Source organism: Lissotriton vulgaris, chromosome 12, assembly GCF_964263255.1.
Source record: "Lissotriton vulgaris chromosome 12, aLisVul1.2, whole genome shotgun sequence".
NCBI lineage: Eukaryota > Metazoa > Chordata > Amphibia > Caudata > Salamandridae > Lissotriton > Lissotriton vulgaris.
The window spans coordinates 754529237-754548724 of NC_141700.1; the positions used below are offsets into that span (position 1 = coordinate 754529237).

At 45.4% G+C, this 19488-nt stretch overlaps 1 protein-coding gene across 1 annotated transcript in view; it reads left to right on the forward strand.

The window, feature by feature from the left end:
* The window catches only part of PLOD3 (procollagen-lysine,2-oxoglutarate 5-dioxygenase 3), a 294630-nt gene that overhangs the window by 265024 nt on the left and 10118 nt on the right, over positions 1–19488 (forward strand). The window contains exons 17-18 of the mRNA XM_086946045.1: positions 8749–8895; positions 10197–10322. Coding sequence (XP_086802171.1) covers positions 8749–8895; positions 10197–10322 — 273 coding nt within the window. The remainder of the gene's footprint in view (positions 1–8748; positions 8896–10196; positions 10323–19488) is intronic.

A 19488-nucleotide genomic window follows, 5' to 3' on the forward strand; every position in this document is an offset into this window, starting at 1 on the left:
ATATACTCTGAAGAAGGATTTGTGTACAAGTCACACATCTTCTGAGCGATCGTGATCAGGAAGCAGACAGACTGACCCTGCCGGCAGATCTGCAAGAATGGGTGATTCAAGAGGTAACCGATTGTTGTCCAAAAAGTGGATATTGTCCAAAGTATGCCTCCTGGTTGGGGGATGTGAAGCAGCTCCCAGGCCAGAGTCCTTTCCTTTCCTCTAATCTTAGGATGATCTTCAAGCCCAAGCTCCTAAGCGATGTGGAATGACTACGGTTACTCTGCCCCCTCCCCCCCCCAAACCACATATGGTCCTCAAATCTAATACACTTGGCAGTGGAACCTTATTGGACATTGCCGCTGCCAGAAGATCTTCCTTCTCATGACAGGATCGGATCAGACACTGTACCAGAAACTCTGTCCTGTCATCACTACTGCAACCTTATAGCAGATATGCTTTTTGTAATTAACGCTCCTATAGAACCTCATACTCGAAACAGGGCAGGAGCAAATCTGTGAAGTTCTTTTATTTGGGGCCCTGAAAGGAACAATGACCTGTAGGTTTGCTTTTTTAGGTAAAATGTCATACACACTCGTTTTCTGTATTCAACAAGGTTTCCTTGTCAGTGGACTTTAAAGTGCCTGCCAGAGGAAATATTTTAAGATAGTAGCTACCAAACTAAGTTTTGTTCCTCTTTTTTAATACTACTACCTGAATTACCCCAACTGTAAAAATGCGCAATTTGCAGTGGATTCTCTTTAATGTCGATTTTCCCAGTAGATTTTGTGTAAGCCCTGACAAGAGCTTGAATGTAAAATACAGCTTTTGGGACCTGTGACTTTTTCGCCGTCTTGACTAACCTGTACCAAACTTTCCACAATCGCGTTTCAGTGTGCAAATACATTTCAGGCAGGTTCATCAAAAAGAGACGAAGTAATAAGCAATTGAAAGTGGCTTAAATTCAAAATGAAAATGAGCTACGGCTACACAGTCTGTGTACGATGAGACTGTATCGCCCATTGAACTCCAGTGACATTTTCATGAGATCGCTTTGGGGATGGTTTGGGCTCTAATGGTATCAAGTGGTTTCAGTGGCTGATTATACCTGTGTGTGACCCTTTGTACCTTTAGAACCTGGGCTAACACATATAGCATGGGGGGGATCTTCATTTCTCACTTTTCAATACTTATTCAAGTAACTCTTATACTTGGGTTACGTCTTCTCCTATGACTGGGTGAATGTGTGTGATGCAGCACCTAGAAGCACAGCACTCTTTTTTGATCTTGTTCTTGGTTTACACAATATCTCCATTCATACTATTCCTGTTCGAACATATATCTAGCTTTATTTACAATGTTCCTATAGACCATTAAAAATAGACCACAACTAGTGGTGAAGTTTGGTGGGCTCTCCACTCTCAGGTAATTGGGATAAATCTGTCATACCCCGCCACGGTCCCTACAGAATTGGATTACCCCTTACAGTGAACAGAGAACTCAACACGTTATTTACGGATACAATTCATACTGATCCCAGAGTAGCATGGTTGGATAATTGTGGGAAGGTGACACAAAAACTGCTGTAAGATGTGGAGCATTGGATCAAACTTCCGTTATCCCTCATTGGGCCGTTTTCCATAATGAAAATGGTATTACTACCAGGGTTTTTATTTCTATTTCAAAATATCCCAATGATACCGCCAAAGGTTATGTTTGACAAGTGGTGTTGTCTACTGATAAAACTGGCCTAGGTAGGGAAAGAACCAAGAGTTTGTTGGTAAGTCCTCACCCTGCTATATGATATGGGGGGCTGAGTGCTCCAGAGCTCGAATTGGACTACAGAGCTGCGCGGTGTATATTTGCACATTACTGGGTACACGGCCCTCACAATTTGCCACACATATCGAAAGGGATACCGCGGACCCGCATACCCTCCCTCAGACACTGTTCCGCAGTCCAACGAGACGTCATAGCGAATTCAACTCTCTGGGTGTTAAGGTGTAATACACCATCGGCCTTAAGCAGGTATCATTATTACAGAGGTGGACACACGCTACCTGCCTTCATGGGGGAGGATATGATGGAACCTCCTGATATACTACCTCTGTCCTCCTTGTTACAGGTACGAACCCCTGCTAAACTGATCATGAAGTTTTAAACAGTTGCCCAGGAAGCACGCAGACCCCAGATGACAAAAGCGCCGCAGGATTGGCAGCAAGATTCAGAAAGGCCCATTAGCGATATTGCTGCTCAAATATGAAGACTATTCTCTGAATGGGAGGCATAGATTGACTCATCTTAAGTATATAAACCGAGTTTATTGTACCCCAGTACGATTGCATCTTTATGGCCTGCGTGCTTACGTGAGAAACATTGGTGCCCGACCCGATGCTGGCACTGTTGGGTTATGATCTTGGCATCAATAAAGAAATTAGGCACTTGGTTGCTATTGGGCTCCTGTTGGCTAGACGCAGAGTGGCAATGAGTTGGGCTCGGGGACATGTGCCGACTTTACAGAACTGGCATGCAGATATTGTTTATTGTAATACACAGTCAGATGCGTATAATGACTTGGTTCCCTCTCAGAACAGGCCTAGAAACTACTGGAGCTCTTACCAAACTTATTTAATAGGTAAAGAGACAGGGAACATTTAAAATGATACAGGCTCGGAAATTGAGAATGTTTGAAAATTGCCTATTACATGTTTGAAGAGGAAGATTCCATATATGTGTTTCAAAATGGACTGTCACTATAAAGCCATGAGGTGTGTGCTCTGTGGACTGTAGACCTTAGATATGATGTTTTAACTGCCTTGCAATACTACGCTGTCACAGAAGTTGGCCGAATCAAGATAGAGACTGTGGTCTTTGGAGCATTGTGGGGCGTCAGTGTGACCTCAATATAAGACAAATGTTGGAAGCTTGCGGCAACAATTGTAGACTTGTGATTAAGGGGGCACCCCGTTGGAATTTTTGTTGTTTGTGAATTTTCTAATAAATAAAATAAGAAAATGAAAAATAGACCTCGAGGTGCCAGAGCCCAGCAGCAAGATGGCTGCTACACAGCAGGGCTCTGCGGGCCGATAAATTACTTTGGCACTGATCTGCGGTGTCTGTGTGCACATTGACGACGCATGGACCTGAGGCATTTTCAAACTGTCTGACAGTATTGAGGACCCTTGTACTCTGTCTACTCATGGTGCCTGGTCAAGAATTGACTACTGGCTGCTTCCCCGAGACACTCTTACCTGGACCACGAATGCCGCTCACCTCTTTCTTACCTTATCTGGCCATGCTCCTGTCTTGCTGGACATTCTCCCCACAAGCTTTCAACTGGAGACTAACTCCAAATGCCCTCCGTGATGCCGTCTTTCAAAGACAAAATCCGGGTGGCGATACTTGATTTTTATTCCCACACCGAGAGTTCAGTTACCTCCCCGTCCCTGCTATGGGAGACATTTAAGGTTGTAATTCCTAGTGCCTATATAGCAATACAATCCTGGATACTCAAGGCGATACGTGCGCAACTTGCCACATTAATAAGGGATATTTGTGCTCCTGAGCCTGACTTCTTCGCGGTACGAAATATGCACACTCTTACTGCCCTTAGGCATAAATTATCCGCCTGTGAAGAAGAAGTCCTTTGGTAAACTCATTGCCTCCACAAGGAGGCAGCCATGCGTCTCTACGGATTAGGCAAGCATTCTGGCAAGACATTGGTGAGCCTGCTCCATAAGCCATGGGCCAGAACTTTTGTGGCAGAGCTCGTTGATGACCAGCAAGTAAGTCACACACAATCTGAGGAGTTGTTTCAGATCATGACATCGTTCTACTCTGTTACACCTAGCTTCTGTTCAGTAAATGAAGATCTTCTCACTAGGCTCCAGGTTCTGAAGAATACTGCTGCCAGGCTAGTGCTGAATCTCCCGTTGGGATACCCTTCAGCACCCAACTTGAGGCTTCTTCACTGGCTTCCTGTTAGCAGACTCGTTTCAAGATTTTCTGCCTAACGCATAAAAACATGTACGGCAGTGGTCTTGATTACTGGAAAAAGAAGCTCAGTTGGTACCGGCCTTGCAGGGCTCTGAGGTCCAGCAACAAATCTCTTCTAACACCCCTCAAAATTTGTGCCATAAGAAAGGGAGGAAGATCTTTTTCCTTTCTCGCTCCCACTCTTTGGAATAAACTGCCTCCACACTTACGTATTATCTCTGACCACAATCGTTTTCGCAGGGAGCTAAAAACATGGCTGTTTGACAATTAATTGACTCTCCTCGTCCAAACCAACGCCTGAGTATTCCGCAAGCGCCATGAGACTTCCGGGTGATATGAGCGCTAAATAAATATTCCTGATTTGATTTGATGGGTCCTGTTGTGACTGCCCTGGAGCCTACCTTGACATGCTTTGGCTTTTCTGGCTCGACCATGCACACTGTATGTAACTAAATGCCATCTTTATGGTGGAAGAGATAACACAGGTGATTCAGAGCCTTTCCGGCGATAAGGCGCTGGGCTTGGATGGGCTCACTGCGTCCTTCTACAAGGAAAATGCCTCGCTTCTCGCCTCTCATCTCCTGGCAATGTATGAATATTCTCTTTCCTAGGGCCGGTTACCGCCATTTTTACGGGAAGCAGTCATAGTTACTACACTGAAGCCCAATAAGCCTGCCAGTAGATGCAACTCATATAGACCGCTTTCGATGATAAATATCGTTAACAAGATACTTGCTAAATAAGGGTGGGGGTGCAACTCCCCTGGCAGATTTTTTTTCTACTCTGTGCTCTGCTTGGAGTGCGAAGTTCGGCAAAACTCTGCCATTCGCCAGCGGAGCCCGCTCACCTACACATGATGAGCACATAACAAGGCATGGCATGATTCACGTGCCAGGAAAGGAGGCGTCATGATGGTCTAGTGGTGCACTCTGCACTCTGCCTGAGACTGAGACCCATACACGTATGAAAGGCGGCTAAAGACCCGGGCTGCAGAGTAGAGCTAAACTGAAGACAGGGCCAGGACGCGTGCCTCACTGGTCACCGCTGAAGCGGGTTTGGTGAGTTGCTAGTGCCACCAGGGTTCAGGGGGGACCGGCGCCTCTGTTGCTATCGCTGCTGTTTGGGGGCACGGCACAGGGCTGGGCGGTGTCTGTGTACCTAGTACCTATGTCTTCAGATCTGGCTGGCAGTTGCAATGCGACCTCAACAGTTTGAAAGGGGGGCCTGAATAAAAAAAATACTTGGCCTTCAGAGGGTTTGAATCGAAAGGCGATCTATAAATGGTCATGTTTCTCGTGTTTTCTGCAAGTAGAATGCATAAGCAATAGTCTTTACACGGACCGTTTTTGTGCATGTGTTAGCAGGTTTTATGCATGTTAGTGACATTACAGATGTGAGTGCGAGTGCAAGTATTTAAACAGCTGTTCAATAAGTTGTATTAACCCTGTGCCAGCAGACTTGTGCATTATGTGCCTGTGCTACAAAACGTGATCCATTAGCATAATATATATTTGAGTTTGCAGCTCCATCCAGTGGCATTATCACTATATTCCTGTTTACTTTCTACGTATGTCAATTGAAATTAATTCCGGTGCTTCAACATGAACACTTCAACTCTTGAGAAAAAGATTTTCGGCGGTCGAGCAATACTCCGCCGATCGCGGAACTCTGGAATTTGGCATCGTTTTTCTGTCGCTCCACAGATCTCTGCCCAGGCCTATTGCTAAACTGATTGCCAATCATCTCCTTCCTCTATTACGTGACATTGTCTGGCCGGACCAGTCAGGATTCATGCCTAGGCGTTTGACCCACCCCCCCATAACCTCCCACGATGTTCTCCCTCATGCACTCTACAGTAGGGGTGGGCAGAATTTGCGTAGTCGTGCTACGCAAAGTTCAGCGAAATGGTAAAAAATCTCCGAGAGCACGCAGAGTTCAGTGAACACGCGGAATTGCTTGTTCTGCACATCCGTGATGCTTTCTTCCTGATCACGAACGCTGTTTGCCTCGGGGGAAATATCTTGCGAACACGCATTTTGAAAGCGCGAACAAGCACAAAATTCCGCGAAGCAGTGGATCACAGAATTTTTGTCAATTCAGTGTTCTCCGCAGACCGCGAAATTACCCAAATTCTGCTAGCGGAACGGAATTTACGGCCCAGGCCTACTCTACAGACGCCCAACTGGAAGCGGTTGCAGTGCTACTAGACGCCACTAAGGCGTTGGTTTCCTAGAATGACCGTTTCTATTTCACCTACTCCCATGCTCTGTATCAGTCCTCGGTTTCTACGCTTGATCGACTTCCTCTACGCATCCCCAACGACACACCTCCGCCTCAGTGGGATCACCTCTGCCCCTTTTTCATTTATTTTAGGGACCAGGCATGGCTGCCCCCAATCTTAATTGCAATAACAAAGGAGCCACTAGCTGCTAGAGTACGCCAACATCATGACCGTAGGGGCCTGAACTTTACTGCCAGGGGATACTATTATTTATGTACGCAGACGACATCACACGCTACAGCAGGGAACCCCAAACATATCTGTTCCCTATTATTCAAGAGGTTCTCTGATTTGACAGCTATTCCGGAATCTATATTTATTGGTCAAAATCCATACTCTTTTCCCTCACCTCTAGCATGAGTCAGTTTGAACCTGAATACCCTCTACAGTAGACCACTGAGCCGATTCATTACTCTGAAATATGGTTCAGCAGACAAATGCCAAGCCCTACACAACAATACGTTCCTCGTGCCCTCCCATTCTGCATGCTCTAGACCACTTACTAACCAATCCTTTTCATCCTAAACTGGTCTCTCACTTTTATACCACAATGCTGGAGAAGGTGCCGGTGTGCGTGCCTGCAGCCCGAACTGCTTGGGAACTGACACAACCCACCCTTTCTCTGGCACAATACTGCTGCAGGCAAACCCCAGCCCTGTCGCCCAATTACAGACTTCGCCTCATCCACTTTAAATTCCTGCACAAACTCTATTGCACACCTGTTCAGCTGCATCGCATGGGATTCGTTGTGGATGCATGCTATCTGCGGTGTGCCGACCCCCAGGCTATGTTCCGCCACCTCTCCTGGGACTGCCCTAATGTAGCAAGCTACTGGACCAACATTTACAGGGAGGTGGCCCTAATCACCGGTCATCTCCTGCCGGATATGTAAAGGACATTCACGATGAAATTCGACACCTCATTGCCTTGCTAGCTCCTGGCTAAGCAACGGGTGGCCATCCCTTGGGGAAGATGGCTGGTGCCTAAAGATGTAGGCTGGCTGTGGGATGCTGCATACTGCCAGGAGCAGCATAAGACATATTGGGAGCTTATTCTAGCACGTTACCGACCAAAGGATATCTGGGGACCTTTGGTGCTATGTTTTGGCCCGCTGTGAGCGGATGTCCACTAAAGCAAATTTGCCTGGCATGGAGGCTACCCCTCTGCCCTACAGTGACCCTCATTAAGCCCCAGATCCGAGGATTGGCCACTATAGGTGTGGCAGGGTATACTCAGACATGAGTCCCTTTCTCACTGCTCCATCAGGATTCAAGCAAGCCGGAAACAGACTGATTTGCATATAGCCAGGTTCTGAGCTGGGATGGGGCAGTGAGATAAATAACGGTGATGGATCAAGCCCTGATCTTTGGACTGGGTAAGAGTGGTCTGTTTAACTCAGACACTCTGTTCATCACCACCCCCTTTTTGTAAACCAGATCCGAGGATGGGCATGACGTGTGCGAGATATTCGTTACTACTCAATTGTGATGCTCCACTCTTTATGGTGTTTCCTCGCCTTTTTTCTACTAAAAGGGAAAGTGATTTGATATGTGAGGCATGAATATTGTCCCTCCCTTTTTCTATTCCCTTCATTTTATTCCTCTGGCATTACCTTGTTTGTTGTTTCTTTTCGAAATGCCAGTAAATAAAAATGAAAACAAAACTATCCTTTAGGATTATAGTCCTTTTCACAACATTTGAATGCACAGGGCATTAGTCGATGCCTGTTTATGCAAATCTGAGGTATGTGTTTTCCAAAATTGCTCTTTATTTGCATTTACAGTTTTGAATACTTTTTCCATGGACAGTTATGTAGCCCATGCGGTTTGAAGTAGGAACAGTTAGACATCTTTGGTTGTACTCCCTTCGTCTTTACTGCAGCGTGGGGTATTCTACACAGGGTCCAGGATAGGAGATTCTGGGATTTTTCTTGTTTGATGATAGTGTCAGTATTCCACAGGGAGTAAGAAGAGCTCGTGTACAAATAAATAACAAAACCATATAAACCGCTGAGCCCATGAGTGCACCTTTCTGGAGTTTTGCGCTTTGTTGGAACCCCGCCATTTTTCAAATCTGAGGCATGTTATATGTAAACAAGGAGTACTGTGCTTTTTTCTTCTCCTAATTTTCCATTCGATAATTATTTCTTCCTTAGTAGTCCTTTTAATACTCCATCATTCTTCTTTCTGGATATAGTTTTGGCCTTTATATCAGTTAAAAGCATTATTAGGACTTATACAAGGACTCGGTCACCCCATCATTGCTCTCATCATGACGATTAGCTTCTTCGTTGTGTGGCACTTATGTAAAGTCTAAGAACAGTATAATTTAAAAAAAATGTTAATGATGATGATCAAAAAGAGTTGTGCGTTCCTTAGTAATGTATAATGCACATTTAGCCAAACCATAAGCAGATGAGTAACTCAATTGTAAGAGCTACTTATCTGTATTGAACTGTATAATGTTTTTTTCCCTAAATCCAGGACCAGCGTCTTGCCGGAGGGTATGAAAATGTCCCGACTGTCGACATCCACATGAACCAAGTTGACTTTCAGAGGGAGTGGCTCCAGTTCCTGGTGGATTACATTGCTCCAGTGACAGAAAAGCTGTATCCAGGCTATTACACCAAGGTAAGGATGTGTTTGTTAACCGTAAGGAGCCGCCCTGCACGGCGATATATATTTCTGCACATGAGAAATGCAAAAGACACGTTGTAGGCTTGTCTGCTAAATGCGGACAGTGCTGTCTGGTGAACATTAAGGACAATATTGTCAGGTGACCATTGTCATCTAAGGAGTATACAAAGGGCTCAGGGTGGAGATGAGACCAACATTGGGCAGATATTGTCCATGGTAAGTGCTTTGGGATCTGCTTAGTGATACTGCAAAGCACCTGCCTGAAAAGGTGTCTACATTTAGGACCAGATGTACTTTGTAGCATTTCAGGGACAAATACAGCTTTTGGGCCAAGTACTCTCTTCCCCCTTGACCAATTCTCACACATGTTTACCAAGATACATTGATGTGGATGTATCAATAGTTTTTTGCTTTTGCATTGCTATTCCTGATACAAGGTCAATTTATAAGTTGTCTGAAAAACAGTATGTCTATGGCTGCACGCTGTAATATCTGTGCACCAGTGTACGTGTTACGTGGAACACTCCGTGACCTTGTGCGAAGTTCCTATCGTACCCATGTATAGTTCATGTTGGTGTTGTAAGGTCGATTCCTGCATCTCTCCCTGACATTGGCACAGTGTCATGGATGGTTTACTGTCACGGACTGTTCAGACTCCTCAGTTAACTATAGCAGTTCAGGGATCTCTTACAAAACTAGAAAAGGATGGGCGCAGCCAAAGCTGAGCACCAGCAGTCAGTTTGGTTCCATTTCGAGTGTAGTACATTTCCTTCGAAAAATGCCTCAAAGCACCCCCGACACCATTTTCTAATGTAAGTATCTTAAACTCTACAGATAGATTTTGACTAAACTAAAGAATTTGACTACACTAAAAAAAAAGTATATTGAATAAATGCCCAATTTGGTTTACTTGCAGTAATTTTTTTCTGTAGCAAAGAACGTTGAGTTGGTTCTTAATATGGAAAATGCTAATTTTGCATTTCCCCCCCAATAACTTTGTCCATTCTGAGCTCTGATACAAATAGTCTTATGTAGACAGACCAAGCCACTACGAATTTTAATACAATTTCATTAAACGAAGCGAATAGCGTTCTAAAAAAAAATCACTGTTATTTGGAGGAACCATCTCGCCCATAATAAGAAAGTTGCCGGTTGTAATGCACATGCATATAGTGACTTCTTAAAATTCACTTACCATTTTATGTACAAGAAAGATTTCACTTGAATTAAAAATGGTATGAAATTGCTGCCTTTAATTAAACTCTTCTGTTTTCTCCTGTAAAAATGTCTCCCAGGCTCAGGCGCTCCTGAACTTTGTGGTCAGATACCGACCTGATGAACAACCCTTCCTACGACCCCATCATGATTCGTCAACATTTACGATAAATATAGCTCTCAACAACAAGGAAAAAGATTACGAGGTTGGTATCTTCACTGTAGTCAATGATCCCCTTTGCACCTAATTCCTAGCCTCTACTGGTGACTGGCAGTGATGCCTTTTGCAACCAAAATCCTGATCATTTTCCAAAATAAAATGTTTGTCGCATGTGTTGCTGTAGATACACCTGCTCTGCTCGCCGGAAAATTCTGAACAACTGATTCTGGAACATTACAAGCAGAATGGAGTGCTAGAAAAAAAAATTCTCTGCATCTGCCCATAAACTGGCAAAATCACAACAAAGCTATCGCCAACACTGGTTGGGACATTGCCCTGCAAAAGAAAGCCAACTTTTTAGAAGGCTCTCGATGCGGTGCTGGAACCGGCCCTGAAAAAGAAGCTCAAAGATAAAGGGACCAGCCCCGTTCACTTTGCTCCCTCGTCCCCTCCTTTCACATCCCTTCCTCGTATTACCTCTCATTTTCCACCTCAACGTTATCCTCCACTTCCTTATACATCACCCAGACTTTAAACTCCTGTGTGTTCACCTCCGTTGTCAGCTGATTCATGCAGCCCCTACAAGGACAATCCAGATGACCCCTCCGGGGTTCTAGGCGAAGGAAAGTATCCATGAGAAGACTACACTATACACCCTCCTGGGTACCCAGACCTCTACCCATCTAACCACACCCCACCCCACCCCAAGCGACGACACTACCTCCTACCATGAGGTCATTGAAAGGGATGCCCAGTACAGCAAGAACGACCTTCATGGTGCACATTAAAAGGACAAATTTGGAGGAAACCCTTTCAAAAACAGAACATACTGTTCATTGCTTGCCCATGCTAAAGGGTATGTTAACCCCAGGGACAGAACTCTGTAAGAAACCTGAAACAAATCCCAAGTAGTAAACCCAAGGATAAAGCACAAATATAATGCCTCACCTAATGACCCTCCTTACAGCAGGGGACATGTGGAACCAGACTCACTAGTGGTCAACTCTGCGACCTCTCAAGGGATGGGTGGCTTTAGGGGGGACGCTCCCCAGCCCAATAAGGAGAGTAAAAAGTTAGGTACAGTGGGAAAACTGGTAGCAGCAGGTGCCTCTAACCATTGGCATAGTGCCAATTCGGTAAGCCTTTTAGCAAGGTAGCACAGGGCCCAAATGCAGGGCGCCTTGACGCCCTTCGGGCTTAGTAGCGCTATATAAATCACCTTTCATTCAGGGCTTGCTACAGCATCACCCACCCAAGTGTTACCATAGAGGGGAGAAACTGGTCACAGGGCAAGATCACTATTAATACAACTATTCGTTGTGCTCGAAGTATTGTGGTTGCTGCAGGCCGTAGGGTCAATACCAATAACCTTATACAACACCATGCATGGCTCCGCACTTCGGGGTTCAAACCCAAAGTGAAGCTTTCATCTACCGAGCCTGCACTTTGTTTTGGCCACAGGTTGACTAGATTTAGGAAAAGATTAAAAAAGGATACTGATTTATCTGGCCTCACCTTCGCGGTCCCTACTGCAAGTGCTCCACATATTTCACATATGCGGCACCCACTCAGGCTATGCAATAAATTGGTCTAAATCCCAGATGTATGTGTTATGGGTTGACCCGCCTACCAGCCCTCGGGGCTTCAACATACCGGTGGCGTCTCGAGGTTTTAGGTTCCTTGGAATCTTCATTACCCCGGATACTAATCTATTCTATGTAAATAATCTGCTGGGGCCCCTGACACGTTTGAAATCAGATGTCAACCATTGGCAGTCTCTTCCACTTACCCTCCTGGGACGTGTGGCGCTCTTTAAGATGCTTGCGCTACCACGTTTTCTGAATGCACTACAGAATACCCCTAATTCTATCCCCGACGCCTATTTCTCTAGAATTGATAGCGTAGTGCGGGTACTGCTATGAGGGGACCGTGCACCGCAAATAGCCATGAATAAACTCACTATGGGATGGTACGACGGAGCTATCGCATTACTGGAAATGCGATTACCAGGCATCTCAACTGGTCGCAATTAATAGGTGGGTGTTTGGGGAACATGACAATCCCAACTTTCGCACAGACCGCTGGCTTTTGGGGTGGGGAGGATATAATAGGGCACTCTACACAAATACCCATTAGCTTACGTTAACGGGTCCCACCACACTTACTGTGGAGGTCTGGCATGGGATCACAAAGAAATGGGGCTGGCACAACCGATTGACAAAAGCCACGCTGCTTTGCAAACCAAATATGTTGGGTTCGCTTAGTAAATGCCCTGGCTTCGACAGATGGGATACAATAGGCATCTCCACAGTGGGGGACATGTGGGTGAAGGGGAAAGTGGGCACGTTTGCTGACCTACAGAGTAAGTACCAGCTGGCACAGACTGAAACCTTCAGACACCTTCAGATCAGTCCCGCCATCTCTGCGGCTATGTCCAAGGAGACTCCCCTGCCTGCGTCTTTCTCCTCTAGAGGACAGGTTGATACTTGACCCGATGCCCAAAAAAGCAATATCCCTCACCTATAAAAAGCTGGTAAACAATCGCCCTGACTCTATGCAAGGTCTGCGGGAGGGCTGGGAGTCAGACTTGGGGAGCAAAGACGACGAGGACTGGCACGATGCGCTATCTTCCCCTAAGGAGGTGGGCATCCCCATGAGACTGCTCCTCGTCTAATTGAAAATCCTCCACCGGGTGTACATCGATGCAAAACTCATATTTAAATTGGGTAGAAGACCTGACCCCTTATGCTTGCGACACTGCAACCAGACTGGCACCGCCTTCCACATCTTATGGGACTGCCCACTAATGAAGCACTACTGGGATAAAGTCACAAAACAAATGGAAAGGACTTGCGGCAAAACCTTGAAGGCATCCCCCCAGCTCTGCCTCCTCAATATATGGGATGCTACTGATCTCTCACAGGCAGAACGAACATGGGCTTCGATGGGATGGGCCATCGCAAAACGCAATATTGCTCACAAATGGGGGGTGGGAGCAGCCCCATGCCTATGTGATTAAGCTATGGACATGGACAGGGCAGTGATTGCCGAGAAGGATGTGTTCAAATGCAGAGGGTGCCCCAAGAAATGGGACCACAAATGGGGAGAATGGAACAAATACAGAGGGGATATCTGTGTATCCCCTTCTATAGAACTTCAGCGTGAAAGAAACCTATTACTAGATCAACTAGCAAACGATGAAGAGCCCCCACCCCAATTCCTTAATGTTTGTTTACCTGTGCGACCTCACCTGCTTTGTACTTTATTGATGTATACAGATCTCCTAGCCCTTATTGTTTATCACTTAGAAGGAAAGATTGCACCCTGGCTTAGCTTGGGGACAGCCACTGTGATTATTGTTATTTTACTGTATTTTATGCGGTGTCATTTTACTGTGGACCTGACTATTGCTCTGCCATTGCCTTGCACTGGATTCCATTTTCTTTGATTAATAACAATGGTTTAAAAAATAAAACAAAACAAAGCATACTGATACAGCAAAATAGGTTCCCTGCAAACCTCATAACAAACATACCACCCCGTCCTTCGTACTTCAGCATAGAACATCTATTCCTTTTGGAGGAAGATGTGCAAATCTTCCTCCAAAAAGGGGCCACTGAGCCAGTTCCCTTGTAACACAAGAGAACAGGGGTCTACTCCCTCTACTTTCTCATTTCTAGGAAAGACTACTCCCTCAGGTAAATCTTTGACCTCAAGCCCTTCGGCTGATCGCTCCTGTCGGAACACTCCCACAAGGTAACCATGAAGAATGTCATCCCTCTGCTGCAGCAGGGTGACTTTATGCCAGTATTGAATCTAAAAGATCCCAATACACTGAGCCCACCGATTCTACCTGCGCTTTGTGGTAAATGGCAATCACTACTGCACACAGGGTCTTCACCAAGGACCTAGTGGTGGTTGCCACACACTTAAGACTGGGAGGCATCCACATCTTCCCCTATCTAGATGACTGGCTGCTCAAGGGCTCTAGCAAGCTTCAATGCTTCGCCTCTCCCTCACAGTCTAGGATTTATCATCATCACCAAATCACATCTAGTTCCTCTACAGATTCAAGCCTTCATAGGGTTAGCCATAAACTCACTTACAGGCAAAGCCTACCCCAGTCAATAAAGGGTCTAAGGTTTTCAGCATCTTATCCCTCTTTTTCAGCTGAATCACCCTCTCCCAGTCAGACCAGTAATGCACTTCCTGGGCATGATGGCATCCTGCATCGCCATAATGCCCCATGCCAGACTACGCATGCTCCCATTTCAATAGTGCCTTTCAGCCCAGTGGTTCCAAGCGGCGGGTCGCATGGAGGATCTAGTGTTGACGATGGCTAGTGTGCATTGCTCTTTGCAGTGGTGGAATAGCAATGACCTGTTGCAGGGCCGGCCTTTTCAAGACCCAATACAGCAGTTGTCCATTACCATGTACACATAACAACTTGGATTGGGGGCCATGCTTCAATCACACAGCAGCACAGGCATTGTGAACCCCGCAACAGCAGGGATACCAACTACCTCAGGCTTTTAGTAGTCTAGCTTGCCTTCAAAGCCTTTCTCCCACAGATTCTGTGCACGGTAGTCTTAATCTGAACAGACGACATGACCGACATGTACTACCTACAAAAGCAAGGCAAAACCCACTCACTCTGCCACTCTCTACTAACTCAATTTGCTTTTGGACACCTTACCATTGCATTCACCTCAATCAATCAATCAGGATTTACAAAGCGTGGCAATCACCCGATAGGGTTTTCAGGCGCTTGCAGGCACCGGAGGCTTAATCAAACTGCCAGGTCTTGAGGGCCATATGGAATTCGGGAAGTGAGGTGATGGTCGGCAGGTGCGTGGGGAGGCTGTTCCAAGTCTTTGCTGCAATGTGGGAGACAGAGCATCCTGCTCCTCTGCTTCGGTAGAATCGTGCAGTATGGGCAAGTGAAAGGGAGGCGGAGCGTAGTCTTCTCGACGGTTAATGTAGGCGGGTTCTTGGTTCTGTAGAGCCTTGTGTGCGTGGGTCAGCAGCTGATGGTGGAGTTTCTTCTGGGGGTGGACACCGAACTAGGAAACCTGCTCAGCAGGGCTCACCAACACGTCCACTAATGGGAACTCAATCCTGTTGTTCAACACATTTACTTCTGTCGCTGGGGGACTACTCTCATACACCTCTTCGCCACACCTGAAAACGCAAAATTCCAAAACTTCACATCCTCTACTGTTTCTACATTCTCTCTGACGTAAACATAATGACCTCATTTGGGTGCCATTCACAGGCCATGTAGAGTGCACTATGGATGAACTCATAAGGGATATCTCTGGATGCTTTTCTTCTTCTCCTGCTTCTTCCACTAGTGATGCACAACATGCAGCAATCATCCCAAACACTCATCCTCGTAGGCCCCACTTGGGCCAGGCAGCACAGGTACATGGCACTGCTTTTGATCAACCTTCACTAAAAGCTTACCACCAGGCTAAACCTTCTCACCCAGATCCCAAACAGCTCAACCTAGCGATTTGACATCTGGATACCTACACCTCCCACAGGAGTGCATTGACATGCGAAAGGAAGCTTGCAGGCTGACTACACAAGCATGGTTTGAAATCAAGTGGAGAAGATGTGTTAATTACTGTATCTCAAAGCACCTGGACCCCCTAAAAGCATCAGTTCAAGGTATTATTTACTAACTCCTTCATCTAAAACATTCTGGGTTTGCGTACTCGTCCATTTGACTTCACTGAGCCGTCATAGCCACTTGTATGCAGAACAGAGAACACTTTTTCCTTTTCTGCTTATCAGTCATGAACCTTTTATGGGCCGTCTTAAGAGCCCTCTCCAACAGGTACCTCCAGCCAGAGCAGAGCCTTAATATAGTTGTTACTAGACTCATGGGGCCCCCTTTCAAGCACCTACATTCCGGCCCTCGCCAGTATCTTTCCTGGAAAGTAGCATTTCTTCCCTCAGCTGCATTAATGAATTGCAACCACGCTACGGGAACCTTACATTCAGGTTTGCAACGAAAGGGCAATGCTTTATACGAGCCCGAAGTTTTTGCCTAAGGTGATTTTTCCCTTTCACCTCAACCAAACTTTACAACTTCCATTCTATTTCCCAAATCCGGAAATAGTGGCAGCTCGAGCCCTCCATACTTTAGGTGTCAAACAAGCTCTTGTGTACTACAGTGACAGAACTAAACCTTTTAGCGAGACAGACAAGCTGTTTGTAGCCTTTAGCAACCACCAGAAGGTCAGCCTATTTCGAAAGCAACAATTGCAAGGTGGGTAGTGAAGGGCATCCAGACTTGCTACCAACAAGCAAAACAAGTTTCTCCACACATAAGAAGGCTGCCACCATGGCCTTCCTTGGCAATAGTCTACTAGCTGACATCTGCAAAGCAGCTACCGAATCAACCCTGCATACATTTACCGAAACACTATTGTGTGGATATTCTTCTTAGATAGCAAGCTCTAGTTGGTCAAACAGTCCTACAGACTCTGTTAAAGACATCTACCCTATCCACATGCTAACTACCACTTAGAGGTGCTGCTTTACATGGTATGCAGAGCAGGTGTACCTACAGCAACACGCTATGAACAAAAAATGTTACTTACCCAGTAAGCATCTGTTAGTAGCATGAAATGCTGTAAATTCACATGTTTCCTCCCTCCTCCTCAGAGCTTTCAGGTTTGGATGCGGATCTCTTCTACCTATACACAAATTTTTAATATTTCACATGTGCACCATGCTTTTTCGACTACTCCATCCTACTCTCACCTGCCGGTCGAAAAACAATCTAACACGGAGTCAGTACCATGCGCTGTGCCAGCCTAAGGAGGAGTCTCCACAAACCTTGTGATGCAAAAGACTTCTTCGAACTGAAACAACATTCAAGCATCAGAGACCAACACTAGGTGGCAGGGTATGCAGAGCATGTGAATCTACAGCACTATACCCTATGTTTACATTTAAGTAATATTTGAGGCTAGCATGATAGTTCCCTGGCGTTGGACGTTTCTAGATCTCACCATAAACCTTTTAGTCTTGTAGCGCCCCAAGTAGCAGACAGTTTTGTTCAGATCCACTAAATATTCAGTTGAATTATTGTGTTTTAATTTCGGTTTAAAGAGTCATAAAAACACCCCCTTTTTTTGTTGTTAAAATACAAGACGACAAACATGACTAAAATGATTATAAAAGTTACTAGTAAATTAGCTGAAGACAAGGTAACTCACAAAGTGAGACTTGTATCACAAATTTCATACTGTATTCTGTTCAATCTAGACACCATTGGAGCGTTCCCTTTTAGCTCTCTATCTTAATCATCATTTCCCTCCGCCATAGATCTATGCGTGTAAGTTAAAATGGTGTTCGTGCTGAATTGTTAATGGTAATTTTAGGAAAGTAACTAATTTACACTGGCCCTCTAGGCCAACTGCTGTTATTAAGTCCAATGCAGCTGCTTTATAGGCCCTAATACCCTTTCTCAACAGTATTAACCTTTTACACTGTCAACTGTATTAGGTGCTAGCCATGTTGTTCATACTCTGCTAATCTTGGAAGGTTGCCATAGTTATTCCTCAGTATTTTTTTAGTTTTCTCCACTGTGATAGGAGGACACGTAGACATGCTGTTTATGAAGATGCCAATATTTTTCATGCATCCTTCATATTTCTGGTAATTTTTGTCATTTTGTGCTTATTGTCTGATGCAGTTTGGAATGGAAATAGCTTTGAAAGTCTTTTAATTCTTTGTAGAATCATTCTCCTTAGAAATGTAGAATCTGGTCCATTCCTTGGTGGAGAGCCCAAGTGAAGGCAAAAAGATCACCCTTCTGGCTTGTCTGTATTTTAACAGAGAAGGATAGTCAGTGTCCGGGTTCTAGATTTGCTGATTTAACAATTTCAGGATGAACAGTTAATGAATGACACTGTAATTTTCTTTAGACACAAAGTTCTACTTCTTGAGTAGATTTCTTCAATGTGACAATTTTTAAGGTCCGGTTTGAAAGGCTGAACACGATTCATTCTTGGAGATGGTAAATGGGTAGTTATGTGGGATCCATCACACAGATTGCCCCTTTAACTCTGTGCACTCATCACGCCAGTCTTTTATACAACCTCTACACTCTAAACTAGGACCCGACTGCCTCAACACATGACTGTCCTTCTACACACCCACCCGCCAACTAAGATCTTCCAACCAAGCGCTCGCCACAGTTCCGCGCATCCACAGATCCACCATGGGAGGAAGATCTTTCTCCTACCTGGCGGCCAAGACCTGGAATTCTCTCCCCACCCACCTCCGCCTCACACAGAACCACTTTTCTTTCAGAAAGGAACTTAAAACCTGGCTATTCGATAAATAACGATCCCCCTCCCAAAAGCGCCTTGAGACCCTCTGGGTGAGTAGTGCGCTATACAAATTCCTGAACTTGAACTTGAACTAGTGTGACCTAAGAACCACATTCTTCAGCACATTTTCTTGCATTCAGAGTGATGCACACATCAGCTTGACTTAGTGTGGAAGCTTGTGGAGTCTGGTCATGGCAATCTTTCCCAGATTAACAATTTATACATTTGTGAATTGGTATTGATAAAATGTGAGCAAGTCATAAATTATATACACCACTCAAAAAGGAGGTTGCACTGACATATATAAAAATAACATATCTTTATACGAATTTAGGCACCAAGATAATCACAATCAGATAAGTATGTTTCGAGTTGAAAATATGTACAGTTTTTAAAAGTCCTCACTTTGTGCAAATTCGAAAGTGGTGATATTAGCCTATGGATGGAAGACAGATACTACTTAGCGACCTACAGGACCAATCTTTCGGACTTCTATGGGGCAGAGTTCAAGGCAGCACCAATAGGTCACCTCGGGCAGCACTGGGGAGGCCGGGTGCAGAGGTGCAATACAGCGTCAGGTGCCCCTTTGAAGTTAATGGGGATCGGTCAGGACAAAAAGAGGCTACAAGCTTGGACTGGGGGACCAGTCCAGCTGAATCAACGAGAGGGCTCAGGTCTCATGATTCTTGGGGACGTGGGGGCACCTTTGGTCCTCTTCTCCTCGGGCCGGGGAAGCCAGGTGCAGAGATGTCCTAAGGCAGCTCTGCTGCTCCACTGGAGTACTTTGGGGAAGGCTGGTAGTCCTACCAGGCTTTCAGAGGCACAGGTGCAGGGCGAGTCGTCTTTGGCGCAATTGTCGGA